Source organism: Camarhynchus parvulus, chromosome 22, assembly GCF_901933205.1.
Source record: "Camarhynchus parvulus chromosome 22, STF_HiC, whole genome shotgun sequence".
NCBI lineage: Eukaryota > Metazoa > Chordata > Aves > Passeriformes > Thraupidae > Camarhynchus > Camarhynchus parvulus.
In genome coordinates, this window is record NC_044592.1 from 1,334,155 (window position 1) to 1,347,495 (window position 13,341).

Here is a 13,341-nt window from a genome sequence, read left to right on the forward strand (position 1 = left end):
AGCTCCTGAGACCCCGAGCAGGAGCAGCTCGTGATGTCCCCCAGCCTTCAAGGCTCAGCTCAAGTGAATTTTAGGGATCGAGCAGCCCATCAGCCTGGCCACAAGGCACGAAACCTGGGCTCGCCTTCCCTTCTCTGTAAGTACAATTAAACTGCCGTTAATTAGGTGAAAAACCCTGACGAGTTCCCCTTTTCGAAGGCCGGGGGTCCCCCAGGATGTGCAGCCCGGGGCACCTGCAGGGTTCCCGCACATGAACCGGGGCCCGGTGGGTCACAAGACCGAGAGGAGCGGGGAGAAGTCGCCGGTCGGGTGACAGCACCCAGGGGGACAGGGGGACCAGGTCCCGGTCCCACGGGGACCAGCGGGGTTTTGGGGATGGGGGGTGGCTGCTCTCAGCATCGCACAGCCCCGAGGGAGGGTCGGGGTGGGAGCTGGGGGCTCTCGGTTCCCCGCCAGCACTTGGGTGGGTGTCACGGGAACTGGGCAGGGTGGGACATGGTTAAATAATGTCATCGTTTGTCACAAGCCCTGCTCGGGGTGCTGTGAGGTGAGGGTGGATGGGGCAGCGCTGGCGTGGGACGCTTGGGATTGAGGAGGAACGGCAGCATTTCATGGAATTCTGGGATGGTTTGGCTGGGGAGGGACCTTAAAGCTCACCCAGCGCCACCCCCTGCCATGGGCAGGGACACCTCCCACTGTCCCAGGCTGCTCCAAGCCCTGTCCAGCCTGGCCTTGGGCACTGCCAGGGGCAGCCACAGCTTCTCTGGGAATTCCATTCCAGCCCCTCGCCACCCCCACAGCCAGGAATTCCCAATTCCCAATCTCCCATCCATCCCTGCCCTCTGGCAGTGGGAGCCATTCCCTGGGTCCTGTCCCTCCATCCCTTGTCCCCAGCCCCTCTCCAGCTCTCCTGGAGCCCCTTCAGGCCCTGCAAGGGGCTCTGAGCTCTCCCTGGATCCTTCCCTTCCCCAGGTGAGCACGCCCAGCTCTCCAGCCTGGCTCCAGAGCAGAGAGGCTCCAGCTCCATGTTCTCCCCTCCAGCTGTTCCACAGCTCCAGGTCCTCCCCGTGCTGCCCGGACCTGGATCCAGCCCCGCAGGTGGGATCTCACCCGAGCGGGGCAGGGGGCACATCCATGGGCATGGAATGGCAGCAGCGATGATCCAGGTCACTGAAAGACCTGGATCAGGACGGGGTTCACACGGGGCAGGTGTGTGGGATGACGAAAAAAAGAGTGAAACCTCTTGGCTGCAGACTCCATCCAGCCTGGGCTGTAATTTAAAACCATCCGGAGCCATCCCAGGTGAGTCTCTCTGTGCTTCCCCCCCTTGGGTGAAGAGCTGTGCTCGGGATGCTCTGACCCACTAAGGTGAGCTGTAACTAAGCCAGTCCAACCCCCATGCGGCCGTTTCCGTGCCAGTCTGAGTCTGCCTCGGTTTATTTTGGCTGAAGGCCGCTCCCAATCAAACCGCTGTCAGTGCCTGAGCTGTCCCGCTCTCACCAGCCGGGTTTAGCGGCAGGTCCCCATGACTCAGGAGCTTTAAACCCAGCCTAAACCCCACCGCGAGGCTTTGGGGTGCACCCACAGCCCCAGCAGCCCCGAGCGGGCGGGACACTCCCGTGTCACTGTCACCCTCGGGGGGCAGACACCCACCCGGGCCGGTGTGAGCCGGGCGTGGGGCTGGCACCCGTGGGGATGCGCAGTTTTCAGAGCAGGGCGAGGAGCTGCTTGCTCCGGAGCAGGAATTCCCCGCGGGACCCTCGCCCGTGGGTGCCGATAAGGCTGAGCAAACCCGCACCCTCCGCTATAAACCGGGGGGAACCGGGTGGTGGTGTTGGTTCCGGACACAATTAAGGGTTGAGGAGGGGTGGTTTCATCTTGGGGGGGTCCCTACTCTGACCTGCGGGGCCGTGGGAGCCGGACGGGCAGCGGGGTCCCTCAGCATCAGCTGCAGGGTTGAGGAGGGGTGGTTTCATTTTGGGGGGGTCCCTGCTCTGACCTCCGGAGCCGGACACGCAGGGGGAGCCCCGCAGCATCAACCACAGGGTTGAGGAGGGGTGGTTTCATTTTGGGGGTCCCTGCGGGGCCGTGGGAGCCGCACACGCAGCGGGAGCCCGCAGCATCCCCGGCGCTGCGGCTGCGGGCGCGCTCCCACCGTGGGAACGCAGTGACGGGGGAGGACCCCCGGGGGCCGGGGGTGTCAGCGGGACCCCCTCCTCACCCCCGCGCCTCGGGGCGGTGCTGCCCGGGGGGGCGCGGGCTGTGGATCCCCCTCCGCGCCCCGCGCCCGCCCCGCACCTCGGCAGCGCCGGGGGCGCCGGAACCGGCGGCCAAAGAAGGGAGCGGAGGCGGGGCCGGATCCAGGCCTTGTATGGCGCTTCCCCTCGGCCGCCCGCCCGCCGCCGCCCCGCGCTCCCCCCGCCCCCCTCCCGCCGCCGCCGCCGCCGCCGCCGCCGCGCTCCCCCCGGGCCGCGCCGGGCCACGGGCGGGGGATGCGCTCCGGAGGGGGGGCACCGGGAGGGGGGCACCGGGAGGGGGCAAGGGCGGGTGAGAGACCGAGAGAGAGGGTGAAAACAAGGAGAGTGTCCTGCAAAGGATGGGGGTGAAGAGGGTGCAAGGGAGGGGGGCTCTGTGCAGGATGGGGGGGTCTGAGAAAGGTGGGGGGCTCTGCACAGGGTGGGGGGCTCTGCACAGCGTGGGGGGCTCTGCACAGGGTGGGGGGCTCTGCACAGCGTGGGGGTCCTGTGCAAGGTGCGGGGGCTCTACAAAGGGTGGGGGATCTGCACAGAATGGGGGTTCAGCACAGGGTAGGGGGCACTTCTGGTGGAAGGGGGGGTCGGTCGATGGAGGGGCAGCACTGCAGGGGTTGGGGTTGCAGTGGCGGGGGGGCTGCAATGAACGAGCGGCCCTGGAGTGCACGGGGGCCCTGAAGTGGATGTGGGGGCCCTTGAAGTGGATGTGGGGCGCTCTGAAGTCAATGGTGACCCTGAAGTTGGTGGAACACACAGGCCCCTCCTCCCCCCGCGGTCACAAACAGCCCAAGTCGGGGCTCGCTGCCCCCACCCCCGGGAACGCTCCCCCCGCCCACCCCGCCCCGAGCGGCTGCTGGCACCGCCCGGGCCCTGGTGCCCCTGCAGAGCCCCCGGTGTGCCCGTGCCCCGCGGCCCCGCGGCCATTGCCCGGTCCCCTCCCGCCGCAGCCCTCCCGTAGCCCGGATTTCACTCCCATGGCAAAGCCGGCCCTGCAGGAATTGGGTAAGTGGAGCTATTGCAACACAGCATTTTTCCATACATTTGCTATATAACTCGGAGGGTTTTAAAGATAGCATCAGTTGGCACACTTAGCACGAAACCACCTAATTACTGACGCCTTGGAAGTGCCAAACTTTTAAAGGGGGGAGGTGAGGTTAAAATCACAGGAGACCAACAAGTGTTACCTGTTTTTAAAGTATTCCAAGCTCTGTTCTCCACGGGAGTCGGGACATGGGGAGGGGGCGGCTCGGGGCAGAGCCATCCCCTCTGTCGCCACTGCCACCACACCGAGCGGCTGGAGGTTTCTGCAGCCCCCCCACTCTGACCCTCTCCTTCCCACCAAACTCCACTGCCTGGCGCTGTGGCTTTCCCTGCACAGCTCCCATCCCGTTCCTGTGCCAGCCCGGGCTGCGGGATGGGGTTTGTGGCCGGTCCTGGCCTCCACTGGAGGAAAAAACCCTCCCGGTAAGAGCCTGGCTCTGAGCAGCGCCGGGGGCGGCCGCAGGGTCAGGCTGGGCGGGGGCGGGCTGTCCCCGCGCCCCCGCTGCTTCCCGGGGGCACGATCCGGGCTGGAAGGGCTGGAGCCGCCGCCGCCTGCCCTGCGAACAGGGACGGCACCGCTCGGCGCGGGGGATGCAGTGCAGACAGGGACACCCCCGGCCCGGTGCCCGGTGCCCCGTGCAGGGCGCCCTGTGCCAGGGCCCGCTGCAGAGTGCCCGGTGCGGGATGCCTGATGCGCGCCCGGTAACCTGGACTCGGCGACAAGAGCAGGATGCCCGGTGCCCGGTGTCCTGCACAGGGTTCCTGGTGCCCGCTGCCCGGTGCAGGCAGCCTGGTACCCCGTGCGGGATGCCCGGTGCTTGCTGCAGGAAGCCCGGTGCCCCTTATCCGGTGCGGGATGCCCAGGTCCCGGTCCCCACTGCCCGGTGCGGGGTGCCCGGTACCGGGTACCCCCTCCCCGATGCAGCATGCCTGCTGCCCGATCCCCTATTGCCCGGCGTCCGGTGCCCCGTCCCCTTTTGCCCGATGCAGGACGCCCGGTTGCCAGTCCCTCCAGCCCGGTATCCGGTGCCCGGTTCCCCTTGCCCGGTGCAGAGTGCCCGGTTGCCCCGGGCCGGTCCCCTGTCCCCCGTCCCCGCGCTCGCCGGCCCCGCTTCCTGCTCTCCCCAACGTTCCATTGTGCGGAGCTTCCATTGTGACGTCTCGGCCTCGGCTCGGCTTTGTCTGTCCATATATGGGCAGCTACGTCACGGAGCGCTCCCGCATAAAGGCCCCGCGGAGTCCCCGGCGGAGCAGTCGGGCGGCAGAGAAGGAACCGGCGAGCGGAGCGGGGCCGAGCGCGGGGGAAGCGGGGCCGGGGCCGGGAGCCGGCGACAGAGAGAGAGAGAGAGAGAGAGAGAGGAGGGGTTAAATCCTCCCCCCCCCACCACCACCCCCCCCAGCTTCTACAACCACATCTGCCAGCCAGATCGCCCCCTCCCCCTCGAGGAAACACCACCAAGGGACCCACGGAGGACCGCGCCCCCCCCGCGCCCCCTCCTCCGCGGCCACCCCCAGCCCCCCCCCCGCCTCCTCCTCCTCCCCCCCGCCGCCCCCGCCCCAACTTTTCTTCTTGCATGATTTCCCTCGCACGGATTTGCCACTCGGATGTTGTTTCCTCGGGAGCCGAGCTCGGAGCCACGTTGAACCAGCCTTTTCCTCCAGTGCTATGACAGGCAAACTACTGGAGAAGCTGCCGGGGACCATGAACACTTTGATGAACCAATTGCCTGACAATCTGTACCCAGAGGAGATCCCCAACTCTTTGAATATCTTCTCCAGCACCAGCGACTCGGTGGCTCACTACAACCAGATGGCTGCAGGTAAAGCGGGAGGGAAGGAAAATGGGGAGAAGGCAGGAGCAGGGGGGGAGCCGGTGGGGCGAGGAGGAGGATGCTGTGGGTAGGGTGTCATGGAGCCTCGGAGGGAAGGGAAGAGCTGGGGCTGGGGAGCGTCCCCCCCCCCGCACCCACCCACCGCTTTCCTCGCCGTGTCTCCGCGCGATCGCTGCAGGGCTCCGCCGAGCGCTGCCGCCGCCGAGCCGCCGCCGCAGGTACGGGGACGGCGGCCGGGCTCCGCGGGGAGGAGAGCCCGGGTGGAAAAGCCGGAGGGCCGAGGGGACGAGGGGAAGGCCGGGCACCCCCGTGTCGCGCAGGGGCCGCCCGCCCGCGCCGGGATCCGCGCGGGTGCGGAGGCGCCGCGGACGCGCGTGGCCGTGGCAGCCGCCCCCCCACACCCCGCAGCGGCGGCGGCGGCAGCGTGGGCTCCCCGGGACGCGGCGCCGACTTTCCCGGAGCGCGGGGTTGGGGGAAACGGGGAGGGGGGGCACAGGAGAGAGGGAGGGTCTGATCTGGGGGGGCACAGGTGAGCGCCGAGGGCGGCGGGGGCGGGTGCTCCCCGCGTGTCCCCGCTCCCACGCGGAGCCCCGCCAGGCTAAACCCCCCCTCCCCATCCCCATCCCCGTGTTTCTCCTCGCCGGGGCTCGGCGCAGGGAAGGCGGCGAGCTGGTAACGGCGTCGGCGGCCGCAGCCCCGGCTCCGCGGAGTGCCCAGCGCTGCCGGGGCTGGACGGGGAGGAAGCCTACCTGTAGCCGCAGGTACCTCCTTCCTCCGGCGGCGCGGCGGTGGGGTGTCCCCCCCCACCCACCCACCCACCCCGGGCAGCTCCTCGCGGGGGCGGCGCGGGCGGCCCCGCATCGTCGGGACCCCCGGCAGGCAGCGCCGCATATGCGGGGTGGAAGCGGCGAGGGGAAGGGGGGGAGCGAGGCGAGGGGGAACTGGCGCATCCCCGCTCCCCGGAGCATCCCCCGGAGCATCTCGCGGTGCATCCCCGGGCCCTCCCGGCTTACCCTGCCCCGCTTCTCTCGCACTTTGCAGATAATGTTATGGACATTGGCTTAGCGAACGAAAAGGCCGGTCAGGAATTGTCCTCCTACTCGGGCACTTTTCAACCCGCCCCGGGCAACAAGACTGTCACCTACCTGGGGAAATTCGCTTTTGACTCGCCCTCCAACTGGTGCCAGGACAACATCATCAGCCTGATGAGCGCCGGCATCCTGGGGGTGCCGCCGTCCTCGGGCGCGCTCACCAGCACGCAGAGCTCGGCGGGCAGCATGGGGCCGCCGCAGGGCGAGGTGGACCAGATGTACCCCGCGCTGCCGCCCTACTCCTCCTGCAGTGACCTCTACCCAGAGCCCGTCTCCTTCCACGACCCCCAGAGCAACCCTGGCCTCACCTACTCCCCCCAGGATTACCAGGCGGCCAAGCCCGCCTTGGACAGCAACCTCTTCCCCATGATCCCAGACTATAACCTCTACCACCACCCCAACGACATGGGCACCATCACGGAGCACAAACCCTTCCAGAGCTTGGACCCCATCCGCGTCAACCCGCCCCCCATAACCCCGCTGGAGACCATCAAGGCCTTCAAGGACAAGCAGATCCACCCGGGTTTCGGGGGGCTGCCGCAGCCGCCCCTCACGCTCAAGCCCATCCGACCCCGCAAGTATCCCAACCGGCCCAGCAAGACGCCGCTGCACGAGCGGCCCCACGCCTGCCCGGCCGAGGGCTGCGACCGCCGCTTCTCCCGCTCCGACGAGCTCACCCGTCACCTCCGCATCCACACGGGCCACAAGCCCTTCCAGTGCCGCATCTGCATGCGGAGCTTCAGCCGCAGCGACCACCTCACCACCCACATCCGCACCCACACCGGCGAGAAGCCCTTCGCCTGCGAGTTCTGCGGCCGCAAGTTCGCCCGCTCCGACGAGCGCAAGCGGCACGCCAAGATCCACCTCAAGCAGAAGGAGAAGAAGGCCGAGAAGGGCTCGGGCGTGCAGCCCCCCGCCGCGCCCCCCGCCGCCACCGCCACCACCTCGCCCCCCGTCGCCCTCGCCCCCGCCGTCACCACGTGCGCTTGAGGGATTGTGGGGGGCGGCGCGGTGGCACCCCTTCTCCTCCCCTTGCCCTCGGCACCGCTCCGGGGGGAACCCCACGGTGTTCAGGATACCGGGGTTGTGCTGCGACGGGTCCGCTCTGCCCGCACCCGGATTGACCGGGTCCAGGCTGCCCGCACCTGGATCCTGCCTGCACTTGGATCGATGGGACCCGCACTGCCCGCACCCGGATTGCCCGGACTCGCGCTGCCCGCTCTGGGATTGCTCGCAGCACCTGGATCCCGGCTGCCTGCTCCTGCACCTTCCACATCCCGGCTGCTTCCACCTGCACTGCCCGGGGCCGGGCCGCCCGCGCTGCCTGGATCCCGGCCGCCAGCTCCCGCACCTCCCGGATCCCGGCTGCCCACACCCGCACCGCCCGGGGCCGGGCCGTCCGCACCCTCCTTGCCCGGCTCTCCCGGCTCCCCGCTCCCGCACCTGGATTACTCGCATCGCCCGGATCCCGGCTGGATTGCCCCATCCCGGCTCTCCCGCACCCCACGGCCCTCACCCGGCACCTCCCGGCTCCATCCCGCCCGCACCCCGCCGGCCCGGCTCGGGGCTGCCCGGGCGGCCGATCCCGGGAATGATCCCGGCTGACCCAGATCCCGGGGCTCGGTCCGACCCGCCCGCCCTGCCGGGGCTGGCTGCTCCAGGATCGGCCCCCCCGGTCCCGTCCTGCCCGGCTCCCCCGGGGCTGAGCGCTCCAGGATCCGTGAGGGGATGGATGGATGGATGGATGGATGGATGGATGGATGGATGGATGGATGGATGGATGGATGGATGGATGGATGGATGGATGGTGGATGGGTGGATGGTGGATGGGTGGATGGTGGATGGATGGAGCTGATCTGGCTCCTCTCCTCGCTGGGCCTGGAGCCCCCGTTGCCCCCCCCGGCCCCGTGTCCCCCCCGTGTCCCCAAGCACCGGCTCCCCGTGTTGGAGGTAAGAGGGCTCAGCCCCCCGAGCCAGGCTGGGGGGCCGGGGGGCGGCTCTGCAGGTCCCCCCAACTCCGGGGGGCGGCGGGGAGCAATGTCCTGGCAGCAGCTTTTGGGTTTGTTTTCTTATTTTGGTTTTCTTTTCCTTTTTATTATTTTTTTTCTTTGTTTTCAGCAGAAGGGAAATTCTTTACAGAAATACAGGGAAAAATAAAATGCACCCCAGTATTTTGCTGAATACTTTTTATAATGTGAGATATTTTTATTTTATTTTATTTGGTCACTTTAAAACAACCACCCAACTATGGAGGAGAAAAATCAATTAGTCCTCTATTTTATTATTTTTTTTTTCTTTCTCCTTCTGGTATGTGCATGTCATTGCATGACTGCTCTGATTTTTTTCTTCTTTTGTTTTAATAAAACTGTGCTCAGACATTTAAGCTAAACTAAGCAAAAATAATAATGACTTAAAAAGAAAAAAAAATCTTTGTTGCCAAAAGGTCGTGCTATCCAGGTTTGATGTCTGCATGTGAAAAAAAACACAAAAAAATACATTAAAAACGTACAAAAAATAAAGAGAAGAGGAAGAATGCAGTCTAATTTATGTGAACTGAAAGGAACAAAAAAAAAAAAAAAAACAAACCACAATCAGGTTTAACCACACAAACCTAAGGGAATGATATTTTTTGAAAGACTTTTGTATAAAGTTGAGTACTTAGAGAAAAAAAAAATCATACCAGATGTAATATATTTTGTGGATGTTTTTATTTCTTGGATTTATAGTACCTTATACTAAGGTTAAAAAAAAATTATGCTTGATATTGTGAAAAGGTGATAATTTTCACACACATTTCATTTGCTCATTTGTCATGTTGTAATGCAAATATGATAGTTAATGCATACAGCATTTTTAAGGGAAAAAATCAGAAATATTGAACTGATGTATTGTTGTACCATTTGCACTGTGAGCAAATGCTAATGCAGTAAATATATTGTGTTTGCTGACAATCAAAATCTGTAGTAAATATCTTTATTTGCTTAAATTAATCTATATTGGTTTGGAAACTAAAAAAACAAGGTTTTAATGTGTAAGGGGAGTGTAAAAAGGGTTCAAATGTGCAGGGAAGTGGGTGCTGTTTCTCTTTACGGGCGACTTTGAAACCTGTCTGTACAGAATTTTTTTTCCTAGTGCTGTATTTCCTTAAATATTATTTTTTATATGATTTTTTTAAAAAAAGTAACCCACTTTTTTTTCTCAGTCCCCCTCCCTCTGCTTCAGTTCCATCCACAGGACGGCACAGCAAGACCCCGGTGGGTGACCCCGAAGGTGACCGGCTCCGTCCTCACGTCCCATCTTTTCCCCCGGGATGGGGGGCACCAGACTGGGATGGGGGAACCCCACCAGGATGGGGGCATCTAACTGGGATGGGGGAACCCAACTGGGATGGGGGAATCCCACCAGGATAGGAGGGAACCCAACCGGGATGGGGGGAACCCAACCAAAATGGGGGAACTCCACCAGAATTGGGGCACCCGACCAGGATGGGTGAACCTGACCGGGATGGGGGAACCCAACCGGGATGGGGGAACCCTACTGGGATGGAGGAATCCCACCAGGATGGGGGCACCTGACCAGGATGGGGGGAACCCAACCAGGACAGGGGAACCCAGCTGGGATGGGGGGAACCCCACCAGGATGGGGGGAACCTGACCAGGATGGGGGAACCCCACTGGGACTGGGGAAACCCAACCAGGATGGGGGAACCCGACCAAAATGGGGGAACCCCACCAGGATAGGGGCACCCGACCAGGATGGGTGAACCCGACCAGGATTGGGGGAACCTGACCGGGATGGGGGAACCCCACCAGGATTGGGGGAACCCGACCGGGATGGGGGAACCCAACCAGGATTGGGGGAACCCGACCGGGATGGGGGAACCCCACCAGGACTGGGGGAACCCAGCCAGGATGGGGGAACCCCACCGGGACAGGGGAAACCCAACCAGGATGGCGGGCACCCAACTGGCACGGAGGGCATCCAACTGGCATGTGGGCACCCACGCTCTCCCCAAAAATCCGCCGTGTCCTTGCTGTGCCCTTGACCCCCCATCCTGTTTTTCCCCTCTCGCGCCGCCGCCGCCCTGACCCCATCACCATTTTGCCGGCGGCTTCCGCAGCTGCCGGGATAACTTTGGGCCAGCAAAGAGGATCCAAAGAGGATCGTGCCGCTTCAGCCGGTAATGCCCCCGCGCCCTTCGCCCGCCAAATCGCCCCGGGGACAGCGCCTGCAGGGGATTTTTTTCCCAGCCTGGATCGCTCGGGATAAAAATAAATCGCTGGGTTTCAGCGCTGGCGCTCGCACGGGCACGAGGAACGAGTGGGAGAAGGAGTTTGGAGGCGCTTGCATGTTTGGAGTGGTGGCGTGTGGTGGTTGGATCCTTCCCCAGGTTGGGGATGGAGCCGGAATTTCGGAGTTGGGATTGTGCTGGAGGATCCCAGACCGGGGTCTGGGGGTCCCTTGGTGCATGCAGGTCCAGCTCGGCTGGGGTGGAGCGTGACCGGTTGAGTGTCCCACAAGTGTCCCCTCCCCACGGCCTTGCTGGCAGTGCTGGCGGCTGGCATTGGCACCGTGGTCTTTCCTGGTGTTGCCAGGGTATGAAAGCGTTGGCAATGTTGTCAGATTTCCTGATTTTTGATTTGGATCTACAGCCGGGCCTGGAAAAGCTGCTGCTCCGGCCATTGCAGGGCAGCTCTGCCCATTCCAGGGGGTTTGTTGAGTTCTCTGGCTTGGAAAAGGCTTTAATTTTGGGGAAAATCCAGGTTTTGATGGTGACTCAGGGCACAGCTGGCCCAGACAGGGATGGCATCTCGTGCTGTTGAGGACTTGGCTTTGGTGCTGCACCAGGTCTCTGTGTGGATTCTCAGTGGTCGAGTGTTTGGTGGCCACGTGAGGCTGGACTGGGACGAGCTGGGATTGTCCTTCCCTGTGTGCTCTGGAGGTGCTGCAGCCAGCAGGGGCTGCGGGATGGTTTGGGAACCATCGGTGTCCCCGTGGTGTCCCCACGTGCAGCTCAAGCGGGCAGGAACCAGAGCTGCCACACACAGGGAGAACCACCACGGCCCCAGCATCACCTGAGGGTGCTGTGCTGGGGCTGGTGCCGCTGGAGGTGCCCACTGCCCGTCTCCACCGAGGACTCATGCTGGAAAACGCTGGAGATCCTGGGAACGGGCACAGCAGAGGAGCTGCCCCAGCGAGGAGCCACCCAACGTTCCACCAATGCTTTGGGCTCCTTCTGTGGGCGAGGAGGAGGGAAGGAGCCCAGCAGGCCCTGGGGACCCTCTCTGGCAGCCAGGCCTGGGCATCCCGCTGGGCAGGACCCCCCTGGCGCGGAGCAGGAAGGTGAGGAGCACCCTTGGGTGGCAAAGCGCGGGGAGTGCGTGCAGCACCTTGCACGAAAAATGTTGGTTGCTACGGAAACACGGCACTTTCCATCCCCGTTCTGGGCTATCTGTGTTCTGGGGAGGAGGGAAGGGCTTCCAGTCACGTACCAGCTCCACACAACTTGCTGCCTTTGCCTCCTCAGCGGGAGCGGCGGGGTCCTGAGGAGGCCACCGACACCTCGCTCCTCCCTGCTGAGGGTCCTCGGGGCTTTGCAGGATGTGGTTGGATCCAAGAGCTCTCCACGGGATGGGATTTGCTGCTCAGGAGGAGCACCAAGAGCTGGGACCCCATCCCTCAGCTCGGGAGCGAGGAGGACCCACAGCCAGAAGCTCCTGGTTTGCAGCTGGAGTACAGATGTTGGTGGGATCCTTCCCTGATCTTCTCACCTCTGGCTCAGCTTCTGCCACTGCCTGGCAGGAGACATCACCCACAGAAGGCCTGGATGGTTCTGGATCGTCTGACCTCATCTCCCGCCCCGTGGGACCGTGTGGATCCATCCCCATCCCCTCTGCAGGAAGGGACCAGACTCATCCTCCTGGGACAGGGGGACAAACAGCAGAGCCTCCACAGAAGGTGCTCCCCGAGTCCTGTGGCCATCAGGATGTCACACCCAGGCTCGTCCCAGCTCTGTCTGGTCCCATCCCCGGTGACAGTGTGGGGCACCACGGTGGGGACAGGCCCAGGAGCAACAACCTGGCCCAGCTGACAGCAAAACCCTCCTGGCCCCAGCCTTCCTCTTCCTCCTCATCACCTGGATGGGGATGTGGGGACTCTCGGGGCTGCCTCCCCTCGGGGTTTGCTCTGACGCCCACCCACACCCCAAAACCCATCCCTTCCCCTCAGGCCCCCTCCCAGCGTCCCCTCTGCACCCATCCTGGCCCAACACAGGACAATGGTGGCGGTTGCCCCCCTGGCACTGGTGCCCCCCCCGGATCTGCCCCCCCTGCTCCTTTTGGGCTAATCCCTGTCCTCAGCGGTGTCGGTAACACCTTCCCAGTTTAGCATCATCCTCCGTGCCTGTAATTACCGTGCTGTTTACCTCCACCTGCTAATTGATAAAGCCACCCCTGGCGCCCGGCCCGGGGCCGCCGCCCCGTGTGCTGGCATGTGGCTGCTGTCACCAGCCCGGTGGCACCAGGGCTGTCCCACCCCCACCATGGCACCCTGGGGCTCCAGGGGCACCCCGACCTTGGGGGGCCCTGCTGCATGCTGGGCTCATGGATGGAGGTGGCTGATGGGTCAGTGCTGAGGGCACGGTGGGTTTTTGGTCACCAAAAGGACTTTGCTGTCCCTCCCACCCCTGTCCAGCCTCCTCAAGATGGGTTTGGGGTGGTTTCTGACCAAAATTGGATGTTCCTGCTCTTCCAAAGGTGATGCATGTCCCTTGGATTTTCTTGACTGGGGCAGTCCTGCTCCTCCCCTGCCCTCGCCCACCCCGGGGTGTCCCTGGGCACCTCCTGCCCACACGCATCCCAGGGACTAACCCTGGGCACCCCCTGCCCTCGCCCATCCCGGGAATCCCTTCCCTGAGCCCTCGCCCACCCCAGGGAATAACCCTGGGCACCCCCTGCCCACACGCACCCCAGGGAATAACCCTGGGCACCCTCTCCGTGCCCTCATGCAGCTCAGGATGCTGCCAGGCAGTTCCTGACCCTCGCCCAGCCCAGGAATGCTCCTGGGCATCCCCTCCCTGTGCCACTGCCCACTCCGGGCTGTTCCTGGGCATTCCATGCTCCTGCC

General features: G+C 63.9%; 1 protein-coding gene across 1 annotated transcript; it reads left to right on the plus strand.

Annotated features, from left to right (window-relative positions):
* Nucleotides 1–4,870: 4,870 nt before the first annotated feature.
* Nucleotides 4,871–7,890, plus strand: EGR3 (early growth response 3). Its single transcript, XM_030964208.1, has 2 exons — nt 4,871–5,113; nt 6,167–7,890. Exons 1-2 carry the CDS (start codon nt 4,960–4,962, stop codon nt 7,204–7,206), a joined length of 1,194 nt encoding a protein of 397 aa, XP_030820068.1. The 5' UTR covers nt 4,871–4,959; the 3' UTR covers nt 7,207–7,890.
* The last annotated feature ends 5,451 nt before the right edge of the window (nt 7,891–13,341 follow it).

What these genes read in the sequence shown, in the direction of transcription:
- EGR3 (XM_030964208.1), top strand. Translation starts at nt 4,960, where the DNA reads ATGACAGGCAAACTACTGGAGAAGCTGCCGGGGACCATGAACACTTTG. An exon ending in CTACAACCAGATGGCTGCAG is followed by an intron (nt 5,114 to 6,166) that starts GTAAAGCGGGAG and finishes CGCACTTTGCAG; the next exon opens with ATAATGTTATGGACATTGGC.